Source organism: Oncorhynchus mykiss, chromosome 27 (assembly GCF_057628025.1).
Source record: "Oncorhynchus mykiss isolate SJ-2025 chromosome 27, ASM5762802v1, whole genome shotgun sequence".
NCBI classification, from domain to species: domain Eukaryota; kingdom Metazoa; phylum Chordata; class Actinopteri; order Salmoniformes; family Salmonidae; genus Oncorhynchus; species Oncorhynchus mykiss.
The window spans coordinates 4,430,643-4,451,554 of NC_143048.1; the positions used below are offsets into that span (position 1 = coordinate 4,430,643).

The window sequence follows — 20,912 nt, forward strand, 5'->3', positions numbered from 1 at the left end:
GTCTTCCTGTATGTTTTACTTCAAAGTTCTAGTGGGAATCTACATACATATTGAATGTGTGGGTATTAATTGTCAAATGCTAGCAACGTAATTAAGCATGTCAGCTTTTTTTCAATGTCTGCAGGTCAATTTTGGGTCTACTGGGTGGTGCAGCGGTCTAAGGTACTGCATCTCAGTGCTAGAGGTGTCACTACAGACCCTGGTTTGATCCTGGGCTGTATCACAACCGGCAGTGATCGGGATTCCATTAGGGCGGCGCACAATTGGCCCAGCTTTGTCCGGGTTGGGGGGCGTTTGGCGGGGTAGGCAGTCATTGTAAAATAAGAATTTGTTCTTAACTGACTTGCTTAGTTAAATAACAAATATATATAAATTAATTTGAACAATATTTATGTAGCCGTGCCAAGAGAAGGGATGTTTTGACATGCTCTCACTACAGTATTTTGCGTTCAGCTCTCAACCAGCCCATGAGCTGTGGGCGGTACTGTCCCTCCCCTATGTGAGGAAAATGACATAGCACAGGGATCACACATTGATATATCCTGGGTTGTTGCACATTAGACGAGCAGTACTTGGAAATATCTGAATTGGATTTAAATGTATGTTTGTCTGCGTTAATCTAATGGTATTGCAAGTGTTATACAATGAGTTTGCGAGACTCTCCGGACCAGAATAAATTGTGGCATATCGGTCCAAGTATTATAACTGCGCTAATACTTATAAAGTCAACTGTTTGCACACCGGTGTCAACGGACTGGCGGGTCGAGACACCCGAGGCTGAGGTACGTGTGTTATCTGTAGCTTATTAGAAGTTTTTTCTCAAATGTTTACTGCTTGCAACTTTAGAACTATACTTTTGACGAGATATTCAAAAACACTTAAGATTGCGTTTACACAGGTAGCTAAATCTGATATTTGTTCACAATCAGATATTTTTCAGGGCTAGTCTGATTGGTCAAAATACCTATTAGTGGGGGGGGGGGGGGGGGGGGGGATACAGAATGGCTGCGTTTAGAATACAAAGTGTAGAGTTGAATGAACATAGTCATTTGACTCACCAAAATTGAGCCAGGTAGCATACGCCCACAGCAACTGTCAGTTTAGAGTGGTTGGCAGGCTACCCCCGATTGAGCTCTGATAATGGGAAACCGAAGAGAGAATGGATGTCGGTGTATATTCCATTAGAATCTAATGCATGAGCGCAAGACAAACGTGTTTTCAATATCTTGTGCTCAGGGATGGTTTTGGTCAATCTAGCTCTAGCAGGCATTTTACCTTCCAGCAAGATTCCACAGCTACATTCTGGCAGGTATAAATACCAAAACGAAAATGTGTTATCCTATACCACTGGTTATACTGACTGCACACAACACCTTCATTACAGTTTCAGTTTTCAAACCTAAATTATAGTCTGACAAATGTTTAACTCAATTTGTTATGCTGTTTCAGTATTTCAATATACACTGAACGAAAATGCAACAATTTCAAAGATATTAAAGGAAATCAGTCAATTGAAGTAAATTCATTAGGCCCTCTGGATTTCACATGACTGGGAATACAGATATGCATATGTTGGTCACAGATGTTGATTGTGGCCTGTGGAATGCTGTCCCACTCTTCAATGGCTGTGTGAAGTTGCTGAATATTGGTGGGAACTGGAACATGCTGTCGTACACGTCGATCCAGAGCATCCCAAACAGGCTCAATGGGTGATGTCTGGTGAGTATGCAGGCCATGGAAGAACTGAGACATTTTCAACTTCCAGGAATTGTGTACAGATACTTGCAACATGGGGAAATGCATTATCATGCTGAAACATGAGGTGGTGGCCGTGGATGAATGGCACGACAACGGGCCTCAGGATCTCGTCACGGTAACTCTGTGCATTCAAATTGCCATTGATAAAACGCCATCGTTGTCCGTAGTTTGTCTGCCCATACCATAACCCCACCACCACCATGGGGCACGGTTCAGAAGGTTAACATCAGCAAACCACTTGGCAACACAACGCCATACACGTGGTCTGCGGTTGTGATGCCGGTTGAAAGTACTGCCAAACCGTGATTCATCCGTGATGAGCACACTTCTTCAGCGTGCCAGTGGCCATTAAATGTGAGCATTGCCCACTGAAGTTGTTTACGACACCGAACTGCAGTCAGGTCAAGACCCTGTTGAGGACAACGAGTACGCAGATGAGCTTCCCTGAGACTGTCTCAGAGCATTCCGCAGGTGAAGAAACCAGATGTGGAGGTCCTGGGTTTACACGTGGTCTGCGGTTGTGAAGGCGGTTTGGACGTACTACCAAATTCTCTAAAACGATGTCGGAAGAGAAGTTAACATTACATTCTCTGGCAACAGCTCTGGTGGATATTCATGCAGTCAGCATGCAAATTGCATGCTCCCTCAAAACTTGAGACTTCTGTGACATTTCAGAGTGGTTTGACAATGGAACTTCTCTCTCTACGTTCCCTGTGTGTAAGGGGTCGGACACACACAGGATTGTCCTCCGTTTGCAAGCCGAGACTATTTAGCATCTCTGAACTGAGTTGTCATCTGTTGATTTTTTTTTTACATTTCCTCCCCATAACATCTCTAATCATACCTCTTCCTGTCGGTGCCTGTTGTTAACATCAAGCCCAGTGGTTAGATCCTGATAACTGATGGTCTCTACTCTCTTTCTGTAAGACGGGTGGTCTGGAGTCTATCACTCCTCTCCTCAGTCAGAGGTGATGAGGGGGAAAGTTAGCATGCTGCTACCTGACAGTGACTATAACATGTATTTTTAAAGACATGTAGAGAGGACCTAAGGAAATAGTTGAAGGTTACAAGGCTGAGGCAAATGAATGTTGGATTTAATAATGTTTATATACCAAGTAAGTGTGGGAGTCTCATGAAAAATAATGATGTAACATTTATTGCAGGGCTTCCTGGAGAAATATGGATACCTGCACCAGGACAATCACATACACAATGCTGCAGAGGTCAAAACAGCAGTCCGGTACGGTACTACTGTCTCTCAAATAACTCCATCACTTTTGAATTGTCTCCATCTCCTTCATGCAATTATGTTCTGTGTCGGTTTCTCTTTCTTTGTCCCCTTACATTCTCCACTGGCTAAGACTTGGCCATTCTGTCTCTCACACTATATTTCACAGCCTCACCCTCTGTTCTCAATTCTACCAGTGGGGCATAGAGTAGTCTTCCTAATCAGAGAGCCTGTTGCCAAATGGAGCAGAATATTTATGTTGGCCCGAAGACTCAAGTCATAATCTAATTACTTATATTGGATTATGCACTCAACGTCCTACATTGAAAAATGAACTTATCAACATCTCTGTTGGCTGATTAGAGTCAGTACAAGGCTATTAACCTGGTAGCTGAGTCAGGCTGTATGGTGTTAGGGGAGGGTGTAGGTCTGTGGGCCAACCCATGGTGGGGTAATGTCAAAAGGCAGGCAGTAAAATATTCCCTCACTACCACCAAACTGGGAAACCTCCTCTGTTGAAACCTCTCCAAACCACTCTGGAATGTAGAGTTCAAATCTCACTAAGAATGCTATACTGTTGATATACAGTGCTTTCAGAAAGTATTCATATCCCTTGACTTATTCCACATTTTGTTGTGTTACATTCGGAATTCAAAGTGGATTAAATAGATTTTTTCCTCAGCCCTCAAGACGTGGCCAAAAGTTTTGAGAATGACACAAATATTAATTTCCACAACATTTGCTGCTTCAGTGTCTTTAGATATTTTTTATCAGATGTTACTATGGAATACTGAAGTGTAATTCCAAGCATTTCATAAGTGTCAAAGGTTCAATATTTGCAGTGTTGACTCTTCTTTTTCATCACCTGTGCAATCTGCCCTGGCATGCTGTCAATTAACTTCTGGGCCACATCCTGACTGATGGCAGCCCTTTCTTGCATAATCAATGCTTGGAGTTTTGAATTTGTGGGTTTTTGTTTGTCCATCCACCTCTTGAGGATTGACCACAAGTTTTCAATGGGATTAAGGTCTGGGAAGTTTCCTAGCCATGGACCCAAAATATTGATGTTTTGCTCCCCGAGCCACTTAGTTATCACTTTTGCCTTGTGGCAAGGTGCTCCATCATGCTGGAAAAGGAATTGTTCATCACCAAACTGTTCCTGGATGGTTGGGAGAAGTTGCTCTCGGAGGATGTGTTGGTACCACTCTTTATTCATGGCTGTGTTCTTAGGCAAAATTGACTGAGAAGCAACCCCACACATGAATGGTCTCAGGATGCTTTACTGTTGGCATGACACAGGACTGATGGTAGCGCTCAACTTGTCTTCTCCGGACAAGCTTTTTTCCTGATACCCCAAACAATCAGAAAGGGGATTCATCAGAGAAAATGACTTTACCCCAGTCCTCAGCAGTCCAATCCCTGTACCTTTTGCAGAATATCAGGCTGTCACTGATGTTTTTCCTGGAGAGAAGTGGCTTCTTTGCTGCCCTTCTTGACACCAGGCCATCCTCCAAAGGTCTTTGCCTCACTGTGCGTGCAGATGCACTCACACCTGCCTGCTGCCATTCCTGTGCAAGCTCTGTACTGGTGGTGCCCCGATCCCGCAGCTGAATCAACTTTAGGAGACAGTCCTGGCGCTTGCTGGACTTTCTTGGGCGCCCTGAAGCCTTCTTCACAACAATTTAACCGCTCTGCTTGAAGTTTTTGATGATCCGATAAATGGTTGATTTAGGTGCAATCTTACTGGCAGCAATATCCTTGCTTGTGAAGCCCTTTTTGTGCAAAGGTAACCATGGTTGACCGAGGAAGAACAATGATTCCAAGCACCACCCTCCTTTTGAAGTTTCCAGTCTGTTATCCGAACTCAATCAGCATGACAGAGTGATCTCCAGCCTTGTCCTCATCAACACTCACACCTGTGTTAACGAGAGAATCACTGACATGATGTCAGCTGGTCCTTTTGTGGCAGGGCTGAAATGCAGTGGAAATGTTTTTTGGGGATTCAGTTCATTTGCATGGCAAAGAGGGACTTTGCAATTTATTGCAATTCATCTGATCATGCTTTATAACACTCTGGAGTATATGCAAATTGCCATCATACAAACTGAGGCAGCAGACTTTGTGAAAATTAATTCGTTCTCAAAACTTTTGGCCACGACTGTACACACAATACCCCATCCCATACCCATTGGATGCAGTGATCACAATATAGTGGCTGTATAAAGTTCCAAAAGCTGGGCCTAAAATAGTGTATAAGAGATCATACAAAGGATTTTGCTGTGGATCTTATGTGGATTACGTTAAAAATATTTATTGGTCTTATTAATAAGGAGCATCCAGGTGCTGCACTTGATTAATTAAGAAACTGACTGTTAAGAAACGGACTGGTAGGCTCCATGGATTGATAAGGAATTGAAAAACTGTATGGTTGAAAGAGATGGGACAAAAGGAGTGGCTAATAAGTCTGGCTGCTCATCTGACTGGCTGACTTACTACAAATTGAGAAATTATGTCCAAACTCAACAAAAATAATAAACTGTATTATGAAGCCAAGACCAATGATATAAAGAATGATGGAAAAAAAACTTTGGAGTACTTTATATTAAATTATGGGCAGAAAGACAAATTCAACTCCATCTTTCATTGAATCAGACAACTTATTCATCACAAAACCATTTGATGTTGCCAATTATTTTAATGATTACTTCATTTGCAAAGTGGGCAAACTTAGCCAGGAACAACGAACAGTGAGCCATCGTACTCATGCATAACAAAAACTAATTAAGGAAAGAAAGGCATTGTAAGTTTGAATTTTGTTAAGTTAGTGTGGGAGAGGTAGGAAAATGATTGTTATCGATCAATAATGACAAACCTCCTGGCATTGACAACTTAGATGGAAAGCTACTGAGGATGCTAGGTGACTCTATAGCCACTCCAGTCTGTCATATCTTTAATCTGAGCCTAGAGTAAAGTCTTTGTCCTTAGGCCTGGAGGGAAGCCATAATCGTTCCGCGACCCTAGAGTGGTAAAGCGGCCTTTAATGGTTCTAACAGCAAAGCTATAAACTTGCTGCCAGCTCTTAGCAAACTGTTGGAAAACGTTGCGTTTGGCCAAATACAATGCTATTTCTCTGTAAACAAATTAACAACAGACTTTCAGCATGCTTATAGAGAAGGGCGCTCAACATGTACTGCATTGACACAAAAGGCTGATGATTGGTTGAAAGAAATTGATAATAAGAACATGGAGGGAGCTGTACTGTTAGATTTCAGTGCAGCCTATATATTATATTGACCATAACCTGTTATTAAGAAAACTGATGTGTTATGGCTTTTCAACCTATGCCATATTGTAGATTCAGAGCTATCTATCTAATAGAACTCAGAGGGTTTTCTTTAATGGAAGCTTCTCTAATGTCAAATATGTGAAGTGTGGTGTACCACAGGACAGCTCTCTAGACCCTCTCATATTTTCTATTTTTATCAATGATCTGCCACTCGCATTAAACAAAGCATGTGTGTCCATGTATGCTGATGATTCTTCTTATGAAGCCACTCCTTCGTTGCCCGGGCATCAGACCTCAGCTGAATCTGGTAATGAATGGTGTGGCTGTTGAACAAGTTATGGAGACTAAATTACTTGGTGTTACCTTAGATTGTAAACTGTCATGGCTTAAAACATATAGATTCAATGGTTGTAAAAATGAGGAGAGGTCTGTCCACAAAGCAAGTCCGGCAGGCTCTAGTTTTATCTTGTCTTGATTATTGTCCAGTCATATGGTCAAGTGCTGCAAAGAAAGACCTAGTTACGCTGCAGCTGGCCAAGAACAGAGGCACGTCTTGCTCTTCATTGTAATCAGAGGGGTAATATTAATCCCATCCTAGCCATGTCTGAATCCTGGCTTAGGAAGGCCACCAAAAATTCTGAAATTTCCATCCCCAACTACAACATTTTCCACCAAGATAGAACTGCCAAAGGCGGTGGAGTTGCAATCTACTGCAGAGATCGTCTGCGGAGTTCTGTTATGCTATCCAGGTCTGTGCCCAAACAGTTCAAGCTACTACTTTTAAAAACCCACCTTTCCAGAAATAAGTATCTCACTATTGCCACTTGTTATAGACCCCCCCTCAGCCCCCAGCTGTGCCCTGGACACCATATGCTAATTAATTGCACCCCATTTATCTTCAGAGTTTATACTGTTAGGTGACCTAAACTGGGATATGCTTAACACCCTGTTGCTGTCCTACAATCTAAGATATATGCCCTCAATCTCACACTAGTTATCAAGGAACCTACCAGGTACATCCCTAAATCAGTAAACACGGGCTCCCTCATAGATATCATCCTGACCAACCTGCCCTCTAAATACACCTCTGCTGTCTTCAACCAGGATCTCAGCGATCACAGCCTCATTGCCTGCGTCTGTAATGGTTAAACGACCACCCCTCATCACTGTCAAACGCTCCCTAAAACACTTCAGCAAGCAGGCCTTTCTAATCGACCTGGCCCGGGTATCCTGGAAGGATATTGACCTCATTCCGTCAGCTTTCCTCACTATCTTAAATAAGCATGCCCCATTCAAAAAATGTAGAACTAAGAACAGATATAGCCCTTGGTTCACTCCAGACTTGACTGCCCTTGACCAGCACAAAAACATCCTGTGGCATACTGCATTAGCATCGAATAGCCCCCGCGATATGCAACTTTCAGGGAAATTAGGAACCAGTATACACAGGCAGTTAGGTAAGCAAAGGCTAGCTTTTTCAAACAGAAATTTGCATCCTGTAGCACAAACTCCAAAAAGTTCTGGGACACTGTAAAGTGCATGGAGAATAAGAGCACCTCCTCCCAGCTGCCCACTGCACTGAGGCTAGGAAACACTGTCACCACCGATAAATCTATGATAATTGAGAATTTCAATAAGCATTTCTCTACAGCTGGCCATGCTTTCCACCTGGCTACCCCTACCCCGGTCAGCAGCTTTGCACCCCCCACAGCAACTTGCCAAAGCCTCCCCCACTTCTCCTTCGCCCATATCCAGATAGCTGATGTTCTGAAAGAGCTGCAAAATCTGGACCCCTACAAATCAGCAGGTCTAGACAATCTGGACCCTCTGTTTCTAAAATTATCTGCCGCAATTGTTGCAACCCCTATTAACTATTAATAGCCTGTTCAAACTCGCTTTCGTATCGTCTGAGATCCCTAAAGATTGGAAAGCTGCCGCTCCCAGATAATCACATTGTAGGATTTTTAATGAATTTATTTGCAAATTATGGTGGAAAATAATTATTTGGTCAATAACAAAAGTTTATCTCAATACTTTGTTATATACCCTTTGTTGGCTATTACAGACGTTTTCTGTAAGTCTTCACAAGGTTTTCACACACTGTTGCTGGTATTTTGGCCCATTCCTCCATGCAGATCTCCTCTAGAGCAGTGATGTTTTGGGGCTGTTGCTGGGCAACACGGACTTTCAACTCCCTCCAAAGATTTTCTATGGGGTTGAGATCTGGAGACTGGCTAGGCCACTCCAGGACCTTGAAATGCTTCTTACGAAGCCACTCCTTCGTTGCCCGGGCGGTGTGTTTGGGATCATTGTCATGCTGAAAGACCCAGCCACGTTTCATCTTCAATGCCCTTGCTGATGGAAGGAGGTTTACACTCAAAATCTCACGATACATGGCCCCATTCATTCTTTCCTTTACACGGATCAGTCGTCCTGGTCCCTTTGCAAAAAAACAGCCCCAAAGCATGATTTTCACACCCCCATGCTTCACAGTAGGTATGGTGTTCTTTGGATGCAACTCAGCATTCTTTGTCCTCCAAACACGACGAGTTGAGTTTTTACCAAACAGTTATATTTTGGTTTCATCTGACCATATGACATTCTCCCAATCTTCTTCTGGATCATCCAAATGCTGTCTAGCAAACTTCAGACGGGCCTGGACATGTACTGGCTTAAGCAGGGGGACACGTCTGGCAATGCAGGATTTGAGTCCCCGGCGGCGTAGTGTGTTACTGATGGTAGGCTTTGTTACTTTGGTCCCAGCTCTCTGCAGGTCATTCACTAGGTCCCCCCCGTGTGGTTCTGGGATTTTTACTCACCGTTCTTGTGATCATTTTGACCCCACAGGGTGAGATCTTGCGTGGAGCCCCAGATCGAGGGAGATCAGTGGTCTTGTATGTCTTCCATTTCCTAATAATTGCTCCCACAGTTGATTTCTTCAAACCAAGCTGCTTACCTATTGCAGATTCAGTCTTCCCAGCCTGGTGCAGGTCTACAATTTTGTTTCTGGTGTCCTTTGACAGCTCTTTGGTCTTGGCCATAGTGGAGTTTGGAGTGTGACTGTTTGAGGTTGTGGACAGGTGTCTTTTATACTGATAGCAAGTTCAAACAGGTGCCATTAATACAGGTAACGAGTGGAGGACAGAGGAGCCTCTTAAAGAAGAAGTTACAGGTCTGTGAGAGCCAGAAATCTTGCTTGTTTGTAGGTTATTATTTATTTTCTACCATAATTTGCAAATAAATTCATTAAAAATCCTACAATGTGATTTTCTGGATTTTTTTTCTCCAAGTTTGTCTGTCATAGTGGAAGTGTACCTATGATGAAAATGACAGGCCTCTCTCATATTTTTAAGTGGGAGAACTTGCACAATTGGTGGCTGACTAAATACTTTTTTGCCCCACTGTATATCATTGTAATGTACTTTATTTGTAACGTTTTTCACTTCTTTTTTTTCTTTTTTTCTTGGCTTTCAAAATGGCATCAGACCAAACACTACTCACTCAGTTCCAGGTTGGATGGTGTCCTCAGGTCTCTGCTGTTTGTTTGCTAGAGCACCCTCCGTATAGCTTGGAAACAGAAAACATTGGTAGCAGTAATCTATCTGGTTAATTTAATCAAAAAATGTGGTTGTAGGTTTGGAGTTCTGATCTGGAGCGAAGGCCATGCTGTGGAGGGTAGTATTCTGCATATGTTCCTGCCAAAAAAAATCCAAGTTTATCTAACTCCAAATCTATAATTTTGTAAAAAACATGAAAAATGTGAGAGCTCACATGCAGCTGTGTCTCTCTCTCTCTGCCTTACTTGTTTAGATGGGTAAGAACATTCAGGCTGCAACACAACACAACAAAATGTGGAATAAGTGAAGGGGTATGAATACTATCTGAAACCACCAGTTTATTAGATACACCACCCTGTTCACGAAAACGGATCGCTCCTACAGACAGTGAGTCACGTGTCCATAGCTTGCTATATAAAGCAGGCAGACAGGCATCAAGGCATTCGGTTACTGTTCGATTAAACTTTTGAATGAGCAAAACGAGTGACCTAAGCGACTTTGAGTGTGGTATGATTGTCGGTGCCAGGCGCGCCAGAGCCAGTACCTCAGAAACTGCTGCCCTGGGCTTTTCACGCACGGCAGTGTCTACGGTTTACCAAAAATGGTGCAACAAACAAAAAACATCCAGTCAACGACAGTCCTGTGGGTGAAAACAGCTCATTGATGAAAGAGGTCGAAGGAGAATGATAAGAATCGTGCAAGCTAACAGGCGGGCCGCAAACAGACAAATAACGATGCAGTACAACAGTGGTGTGCAGAACGGCATCTCGGAACGCACAACTCGTTGATCCTTTAATGGGCTATTGCAGCAGACGACCACACCCGGTTCCACTCCTATCATTTAAAAACAAGAAGAAATGGCTCCAGTAGGCATGTGATCACCAACACCGGACAACTGAGGAGTGGAAAAATATCGCCTGGAACATGAAAGTGAGTCAAATTTACTTGAGTGGCCTGCGCATTCCCCAGACTTCAACCCAGTAGAGCATCTTTGGGATGAGCTGGAATTGGCTGTTAACAGCATGAAGGTACCTCCATCCAGTCTGCAGCAACTGCTTGATGCCAACGTGTCAGCATGGACCAACATCCCTGTGGAACGTTTCCAACAACTTGTAGAATGCCCCGGAGACTTCAGGCTGTTCTGTAGACCAGTTCTGTAGACCAGCACTAGATGGGTGTACCTAATAAACTGACCAGTGAGTGTATAATATAATCATTAGATATACTCTTTGAGTAATGAGGTTTGAGACCGTGATTGTCTCTTTGTTTGAGTTAAGTACAGCAGGGACAGTGACTCTGAAATTATGACATCAAAATGTATTCCTCAGTGTGACCAAGACAGAGTTTGTTTCATGTATTGTTCATGTATTGTATGCTAATCTGTATACATTTTTCCACCACCTCCTCTCTCACAGGGAGTTTCAGTGGCTGTCCCACCTGCCCGTCACAGGACAGCTGGATGGTGCCACCCTGAAGCAGATGGGCACACCACGGTGTGGGGTAAAGGATGAGGGCAGCCATCAGGTCTGGGCACAGAGAGTCTATGCAGTCTTCACAGGCAAGATGGCGTCCAATGGGTCACAAACCCGCAGGAAACGCTATGCTCAACTAGGTAAGGGAATACACTCAAAGGTGTGTGTGTGTGTGTGTGTGTGCGTGCGTGCGTGCGTGCGTGCCAGAAGCAGGTAGTCAGTGGCGTGCCAAGGTAACAATGGCTTTTGTTTCATGTTGTTGAGCTCTGTATATTTGCACAGCATGAGTTTTCCAGTGACACAAACCTCCCCAGCACAAACCTCCCAGGCGAGCTGAATGCCTTCTATGCTTGCTTCGAGGCAAACAACCCTGAGCCAGCCATGAGAGTCCCTGCTGTCCAGGACAATTGTGTGTTCTCGCTCTCCATGGCCGATGTGAGTATGAATTTTAAACAGGTAAACACTCACAAGGCCGTTGGGTCAGATGGAATACCAGGCCGTGTTCTCAGAGCATTCACAGACCAGCTGGAAACTGTCTTTACAGACATTTTCAACATCTCGGTCTGTAATCCCAAAGGTAATCTCAAAGGTAACCTGCTTAAATGACTATAGTGCCATAGCATTTACATCTATAACCATGAAATGCGTTGAAAGGCTGGTCATGGCACACATCAACAATCGCGAACCGCCCCAACAGATCCACAGATGACACAATCTCTATTTCACTACACACTGCTCTCTCCCAACTGGACAAGAGGAATACATATGTGAGAATGCTGTTCATTGACAACAGGTCAGCGTTCACCACCATAGTTCCTTCCAAGCTCATCACCAATCTCGGTATCCTTGGACTGAACACCTTCCTCTGCAACTGGATCCTAAACTTTCTGATGGGCCACCCCCAGGTGGTGAGGGTAGGTAACAACATCTGCCACGCTGACACTCAACATGGGGGCCCCTCAGGGTTGTGTGCTTAGTCCCCTTCTGTACTCCCTGTTCACCCATGACTGTGGCCACACACAACTCTAACACCATCATCAAGTTTGCTGACAACATGCCTGTGGCAGGACTGATTGCAGATGACAATGAGACAGCCTACAGGGAGGAGGTCAGAGACCTGGCAGTGTGAAGCCAGGATAACAACCTCTCTTTCAACATCAGCAAGACAAAGGAACTAATCAGTGACTACAGGAAATGGAGGGGCGAGCCTGCCCCCAATCCACATTGACGAGGCTGTAGTGGAGCAGGTCGAAAGCTTCAACTTACTCGGTGTCCACATTACTAAGGACTTAACATGGTCCTTTCAAACCAGCACAGTTGTGAAGAAGGCACGACAAAACCTCTTCCCCTTCAGGAGGTTGAAAAGATTTGATATAGTCCCTCAGGTCCTCAAAAAGTTGTACAGCTGCACCATTGAGAGCATATTGACTGGCTGCGTCAACGCTTGGTAGGGCAACCCCACTACAGATGGTGTTGTGGACAGAGCTCCCTGCCATCCAGGACCACTATACCAGGCAGTGTCAGAGGAAGACACAGAAAATTGTCAAAGACCCCAGCCATCAAAGCCATTTACTGTTCACTCTGCTACAGCAGGTCAAGCGGTACCGGAGCGCCAAGTCTGGGACCAAAAGGCTCCTTGAACAGCTTCTACCCCCAAGCCATAAGACTGCTGAACAGTTAATCAAATGGCTAACCTGACTATTTGCATTGACCCTTTTTTGCACTGACTCTTGCACTAACTCAATAATGCACACTGGACACTCCAACACACACACACACACACATGCATATTGATGCCACACACACACTTTCACACGCTTCACATACGCTGCGCTGCTACTCATTTTATTATCTATCCTGATTGTCGAGCCACTTTCACCCTTACCTACATGTACATATTACCTCAACTACAGTACCTCGTACCCCTGCACATTGACTCGGTACTGGCACTCCTTATGTATAGCCTCGTTATTGTTATTTATTGTGTTACTATTTTCTATTTTTATTGGCAAATTTTCTTACTCTGCATTGTTGGGAAAGGGCTCGTACGTAAGCATTTCACGGTAAAGACTACACCTGTTGTATTCGTCGTATGTGACAAATAAAATGTGATTTTGTTTTGATATGCTTGTGGAGTCTGTGGCTGTGGTAGCTCCAGAGCTCAGAAAGGGTGCACACCGTGGTCTGGGTGGGTCTCCTGTCATGAAGCCCATGACTAATAGCACTGATGGCTGTAGTTAAGGCCTCAGAAGAGCGTCTGATGTCCCACGCTTTGGCCAGAATGACCCCTCTGCTGCAGGGGTACTAGTGGTTATCTACTCAACTCTACCTGTACCTAGCAAATTACACTGCATTCTATGGAGTCTCATTAGCATATTCACTGCAGATGAATTGTACCATACATACCCCACTGGGTCAGAACATATATTCTGGATTTTGGTTATCTATAAGCATAACGTTTCAGTCAAAGCACTAAGGTGACCTATTTTTCCTCCTAGGAAGTATGATTGACAGTTGAAACAATGCCACAATTTGACACCAACACCAGTGCATGTGGTGGTTGACTGTTATACTTGGTCTCTTCAGATGTTTTGACCCTGCACAGATCCTCTGCTTGGGTCTACTGTTTATGTTAGACGGTATCTGGTCTCTCACTACATGAGAGAAAAACAGTAACTTTAACAGCCGTGTCAGTGACCATGAGGAGGAGGCAACCATCCCTCCCATGTTCCTGCTCATAGCCTGAACTGTGAACATTCGGCATTCCTCTCTGCCTCTCAGGGGATTGGCTAATACTCTGGGAATGTAGTGGCGTCGGACGGTCTCTCTCACTTCAAGCCAGTACCTGATGAGGCCTGTCCTCTGTTCGCTAGCTGGGTAAATAACACATCTCTGTTGTTTTGAGACCTGAGACGAGACAGCCGTCTTTGTCATCACCATTTTAGAGAAATGACTCATATGACAAGCAGGAGTGTTATTAAGCGAAACAAGAATGGTAATGACGGATGTTGTTTCACCTCCATGTGAAAGTTACGACTACAGGTGCCGGGTGTACCTCAGGCAAGCCCAGGGTCGGGTTCATTGGGCAGAAGAAAAACGAACTGAAAAGGAGAGGGACTACCTGGACTCCAAAAATAAACACACATTTTTGAACACGAACACGTCCCTGATGTTTCAACTAGACTTTTCCCTTTCATATAATATAATGAGCACTTCTAAATGAATGTGGATGATACCATGATTACGGATAGTCGTGAATTAATTGTGAATAGTGAGAAAGTTACAGACGCACAAATATCATACCCCCAAGACATGCTGAACTCTAATCATTACAGTAACAGGGGAGGTTAGCAATTTTTGGGTGGTATGATATTTGGCGCCCAACCTTCTCACTCATTGTTCCCAGTTCATTCAGGATGATCTGTGATCATGGCAGCATCCACATTAATGTAGAAGTGTTTAGAAACATATTATATTCTTATTTACAATGAAAGTGACTCCAAAATGACAATACAATATTTACCAATTATTTCTATTGGGAACAAAATAATCTGAAACACAACCAAAACAAACAGCAAATGCATCAAACAAATTTGTAGTCACAAGCGTGATGTAGACATTGCGTGCAATGAATATGGGACCAAATACTTTTCACTACTTTAATACACATAAGTGAATTTGGGCTCCTGAGTGGCTCAGCGGTTTAAGGTGCTAGAAGCGTCACTACAGACTCTGGTTTGATTCCAGGCTGTATCACAACCGGCCGTGATTGGGAGTCCCATAGGGCGGCGCACAATTGTCCCAGCGTCGCCTAGGTTAGGGTTCGGCCGGGGTAGTCCGTCATTGTAAATAAGAATTTGTTCTTAACTGACTTGCCTAGTTAAATAAAGATAAAATACAATTAAAATTTGTTCCAATACTTTTTGTTCCCATAAAATTGGGGGGACTATGTACAAAAAGTGCTGTAATTTCTGAACGGTTCATCCGATATGGGTCACAGTCATTGTATAATTTCAAATTCAGGGCTGGAGTCAAAACAATACAAAATGTGTCACTGTCCCAATACTTTTGGAGCTCACTGTATGTGGTTTTGATGACATAAAACCGATAAATTACATGGATCAGATTGTTTTCATTTGCCATTGTTGTTTCGCAGAGGAAAGGAGGTGCTATTACCGTGCCTCCCGGGAATAACAAGCAGACTTACTGTATCCTGGAAGACTAGCTGTGGGAATCTGACGCAGGTTCCCACTGATATTTACAGAGGCTACATTCCATCACCCTTGTTCAAGATAAGCAGTGCAGGTTGTGAATGCTCCGTGTTTGTGAGAGGTGTGTGCCTTTTGGAACCACAGCCCTGACTGACCACATGCTTTCGCTCTGGTTTGAGGTGTGAATGGGTATCACATCTTTTAAGCCATATATTAATGTGATTATATGATATGACTGTAGGTTATGATGATAACGTACAATAGATGCTACACTGGAGACCCAACTCCTACCACCACTGTTCTCTTCTACTAACAATAACCATCGCTATCAGATGATCTTGGTTACTTCCTAGAGAGATGGGGATTTCTCTCTCCCCCCCCCCACCAACACTACTTTACAGGCCATAATTCTAATTACTTCCATAAGGGAAGTCAAGGAATGTCTTCAGTATAACTTCCTGCCGTTGCTGGTCTCCAGTGGGACCCTCTTACTCAGCGGAGGTCTATGAGTGCTAGAATCATCAACAATGACTCAAGGGCCACTGCCCACTGTGCAAATGTCAGTGTGGACGTAACTGCATGTAAATGGTCTTTAATCTCCTCTTGATGAGTCCACCAAGGTTATTTGCCTGAATACACTTAACTTGACCCTGCATTTGCACTGTTTTAGTTTAAACTGCTTTTGCGATAGTGTGGTGGTGGGCAGTCTAATATTTGATCAACAATCTTCTCTTTGATAAGACTTCACAACCCATATCAACATAGGGTACTGAATGATAGTGTCTAAAAAGAGCTTTAAAATAATTTTATCAGATCACCACAATGGGAATGATGTTCAGACTTTTTTCTAATGGCAGATCCCCAAAGCTATCACTATATGAAAGACACGCAGAGGCTCATTTAGAAAACTTGATTAAAAACCTAATTAACAACATTAATCACCCTAGCCTTAATCACCCTATCCATAAGGATACCCATTCTGGATATCCTTATGGATAGGGTATTTTTGTCTTTGGATCAGGCAACCAGGTTTTTCCTGCTGAATGTTGTCAGATCTCCCTTGATCCTGGTTAAATAATGGTTAAATAATATTTATCCTGGTCAACAAAAATCCTAGTTCACTTCTTCACCCGTTCGTCATATTACTTTGTGAGCAGTTTTAAGAGGTTGAAATACGTGGACCAATATCCCCTGGTCATGGCAGTGTCCTGTAAACAGAAAACAGAGATAAGGCTTTAGAGGAGAGGTCATGGTACACTGGCAGATAATGACAAATGGCTATATTTATTTATGACTGATGGTCATCTTACCTTTTCCATCTTGGTCTTCTTCTTGACCTTGATGTTTCTTAGTGGATCCAGTCGTCTCCTTCTTCCCAAAACAACATGTCATCGTCCTCCAGAAAGACACCTTCTTGGGTGTTGAGTAAGCCTTGTCAGCCATTACCACAGGCTTCTCCTCAGGAACTGGTTGGCCAATTAGGTCACCGTGAGGGTAGATGGAGAACAGCCATGACTTGCCCACAATATTGGAGATGGACGACCGGCCCAGGGCCTTCTGAGGCTCACCCTTGGAGGCCCAAGCGGCTTTAGGAAGAGGTGGTGTCGGTGTGTCCAAGGAGGTTGTCTCGGGTTCATCCAGAACTTGGCTGATAGAAGCACTAAGCTCCACAACCTCTTGGTGGAGCATCTGCATCTGTGTTAGGAAGGCTCAGGGGAGAGGGGCCATGTCCATATCTGTGGTGAAGTGTCCACTGGGCTTCAATCTACAGCTAGAGGACTCCTGATATCTCCAGGAGTGATAAGTATATATTTTTGTCTTTATCTGTTGTGGTCTAGTACTGTCTTTTTGCTAGCTAGGGCCATCTACTTTAAGTGCTACCTGCTGAGTTCACTGGTCTCACTCACTACGACTTGACCACTTTCCCCCCTCTCTCTCGCCATATGACATCCTGCAACTAGTGAGGTCTAGCCGCATGACAACCTGCCCGCTCGACCCCATCCCCTCCCTTCTCCAGACCATCTCTGGAGACCTTCTCACTTCCCTCATCAACTCATCTCTGGCCACTGGCTTCAAAATGTCCCAGGTTGCTCCCCTCCTCAAGTAACCAAAACTCGACTCATCTGATGTCAAACTACAGGCCTGTATCCCTTTCTTCTTTTCTTTCCAAAACACTTGAGCATGCTGTCTCTGATCAACTTTCTCGTTATCTCTCTCAGAATGGTCTCAGAACGGTCCCCAGTCAGTGTTCAAGACGAGTCACTCAACGGAGACTGCTCTTCTGCGTCAGAGGCGCTCTTCACTGCCAAAGCTGACTCTCTCTCCTCTGTTCTCATCTTCCTAGATCTATCCACCATGAACCATCATGTCCTCTTCAGTCTCTCAGGGCTGGGCGTCTCAGGCTATGCAAATTCTTGGATTGTATCCTACCTGGCAGGATCTGTGTCCGCACCATGTACTCTTACTACTGGTGTCCCCCAGGGCTCGGTTCTAGGCCCTCTTCTCTCTACACACCAAGTCACTCGACTCCGTCACATGGTCTCTCCTATTATTGCTATGCTGATGACACCCAATTATTTTTCTCCTTCCGCCCCTTCTGACACCCAGTGCTGACACACATCTCTACGTGCCCGGGAGATATCTCAACTTGGATGTCGGCCCACCACCTCAACCTCGACAAGATGGAAAGGCCTGCCCACTTAAAGACCTCTCCATCACGGTTGACAACTCCACAGTGTCACCCACCCAGAGTGTAAAGAACAATGGCGTGACCCTGGACACACCCTGTCGTTCTCTGCAAACATCAAAGCTGTGACCCGCTCCTGGAGGTTTATACTCTACAACATCAGTAGAGCATGACCCTACCTTACACAAGAAGCAGCGACGGTCCTAATCTAGGGATTTGTCCTCTCCAGTTTTGACTACTGCAACTCGCTATTGGCTGGGCTCCCTGCTTGTGCCATCAAACCCCTGCTGTGGTGAAACGTCCATAGCATTGCTACTTTAGTCCAGGACAGGCTGCAACTCACCAAACTCTCAGCGGAGCTTTTGCATCTTCACCAGGAAGGCCTCAGTAGAGTTCGCCACAGGCCCGCTCTCGTCTGCACATGGGCATCCACAACTTAAGCTTCTATCCATGACAGGCTGTAGGTATGGATGTAGATCCCTTTGATTACCAAAGGAAAAAAATACAATTGTTCAATAATAATCACTTTAAAAGAAACGGTAGTGGGCGTTGCCAATGGTGCGGTTTTAGAGGTCCTCTTGGCAGCAGAAACCAAATGTAGCAGTTTCAAAGCTCATTTTCTACAATTCTAGAAATTTTGCCATGTGGCTGAGAGACCATTTTCAGTTTTAAAAGTTAATGTCCTTCAATTATATACATTTTGCCATAGCATAAGAGCAAGGCATAAGCCATCTGAGTGACCCAAACAAAACAAAATCAATGGGGGCCCCATGACATTACATGGTAGTTTTAGAGGCCCTCTTGGCCGCTGTTTTAGAGCTAATTTCCTGACATTCTACACATTTTGCCATGGGGCAGAGAGAACATTTTAAATCTAGTTCCCTACAATTCTAAAATGCCTGTTTCTAAGCTAATTAATTATACACATTTTGCCGTGACTTATACCTTGTTTTTATGCTATCTGAGTGACTCAAACATAACACAATTAATTGGGGCCCCATGCCATGACATTTTTGGAATTTTGGATTCTCCCTGACTTGCTAGATTTTTTGGGGGGGGTGATTGTTAGTTCTCAAAGATGATCTTACTTAAAAAATATATTGCTCCATTGTGATTTCTTCAAACGGGTTTTAGGCGTTTAAGTTTTTTTTTAATAAAATATTTGGTGGCTACACTTAAACGGCGGTGCACTATAGTGCATATAGGGGAAACACTGAACACTCATGTAAGCTCATGAGATCAGTTGGCTTGCGAGGCTGCAAAAGTAGTGCACTTTACGGAGAATAGGGTGGCTTTGTTCAAAAGTAGTGCATTATGGATTAAGGTGGCTCTGGTTGATAGCAGTGCACTATATGGGCAATGTGGTGTCATATCATATGACAGAAGTAATCCTAGAATCCTTCCTTTGGCTGCCTCTCCTTTCAGTTCTCTGCTGCCAATGACTGGAACGAACTGCAAAAATCACTAAAGCTGGGGACTCTTACCTCCCTCACTAGCTTTAAGCACCAGCTGTCAGAGCAGCTCACAAATCACTGCACCTGTACATAGCTCATCTGTAAATAGCCCAATCTACCTCATCCCCATACTGTATTTATTTATCTTGCTCCTTTGCACCCCAGTATCTCTACTTGCACATTCATCTTCTGCACATTCTACCATTCCAGTGTTTAATTGCTATATTGTAATTACTTCACCACCATGGCCTATTTATTGCTTTACCTCTCTTTATCCTACCTCATTTGCACATGCTGTATATAGATTTTTGTAATGTATTATTGACTGTATGTTTGTTTTACTCCATGTGTAACTGTGTTGTTGTATGTGTCGAACTGCTTTGCTTTATCTTGGCCAGGTCGCAGTTGTAAATGAGAACTTGTTCTCAACTAGCCTACCTGGTTAAATAAAGGTGAAATACAATAAAAAAAATATTAAAAAAATCTCTGGCTGATACAGCCAGTCTGTTACGGTTAAGGTCCAGCCTCCAGCCGGTTCCACTAAGCTCTGGGTAATGGTTGTTTCCTGCTAAGACGTTTTCCTCTCGTTGTTGTATGCTTTGCATGCTGTGTGTGGTTGTTTGCTCTAGTGATTTCTAGATTGTGCAATCTCGTGTATACACGAGGCGATTACAGTCTTGTAAAGAAAAAAAGCATTGAGTTTTACCCCCCAACAAATAACCCTTGACTGGGACATACAGTACCCTACAATATAAAAGATATTTCCTTAACACTTTTTTGGTTACTACATTATTCCATAATGTTGATAGCTTCACTATTATTCTAAAATGTAGAAAATAAAGGAAAAACCCTTGAATGTCTAGGTGTGTCCAAACTTTTGACTGGTGCCTTGACTTTTTCCACATTATAGCCTTTTTTTAAAAACTAGGCATGTCAGTTAAGAACAAATTCTTATTTACAATGACACCCTACCCCGGCAACGCTGGGCCAATTGTGTTCCACTCTATGGGACTCCCAATCACAGATGGATGTGATGCAGCCTGGATTTGAACCAGATACTGCAGTGATGCCTCTTGCATTGAGATACAGTGTCGTAGACCACTGTGCCACTCAGGAGCCCTCTTATTCTAAAATGTATTCAATACATTTTTCCCCTCATCAATCTACACACAATGCCCCCATAATGACGAGGCAATTTTTTTGCAAATGTATAAAATAAAATAAACAATATCTTATTTCCATAAGTATTCAGACCCTTTG

The 20,912-nt window shown here is 43.7% G+C and overlaps 1 protein-coding gene across 2 annotated transcripts in view; it reads left to right on the plus strand.

Annotated features, from left to right (window-relative positions):
- The first annotated feature begins 1 nt into the window (after position 1).
- The window catches only part of mmp28 (matrix metallopeptidase 28), a 33,357-nt gene continuing 12,446 nt past the window's right edge, over positions 2–20,912 (plus strand). For both annotated transcript variants that reach the window (XM_021587290.3, XM_090224220.1), the window contains exons 1-3: positions 2–782; positions 2,922–2,998; positions 11,245–11,441. In XM_021587290.3, coding sequence (XP_021442965.2) covers positions 645–782; positions 2,922–2,998; positions 11,245–11,441 — 412 coding nt within the window. In that variant the 5' untranslated portion in view covers positions 2–644. The remainder of the gene's footprint in view (positions 783–2,921; positions 2,999–11,244; positions 11,442–20,912) is intronic.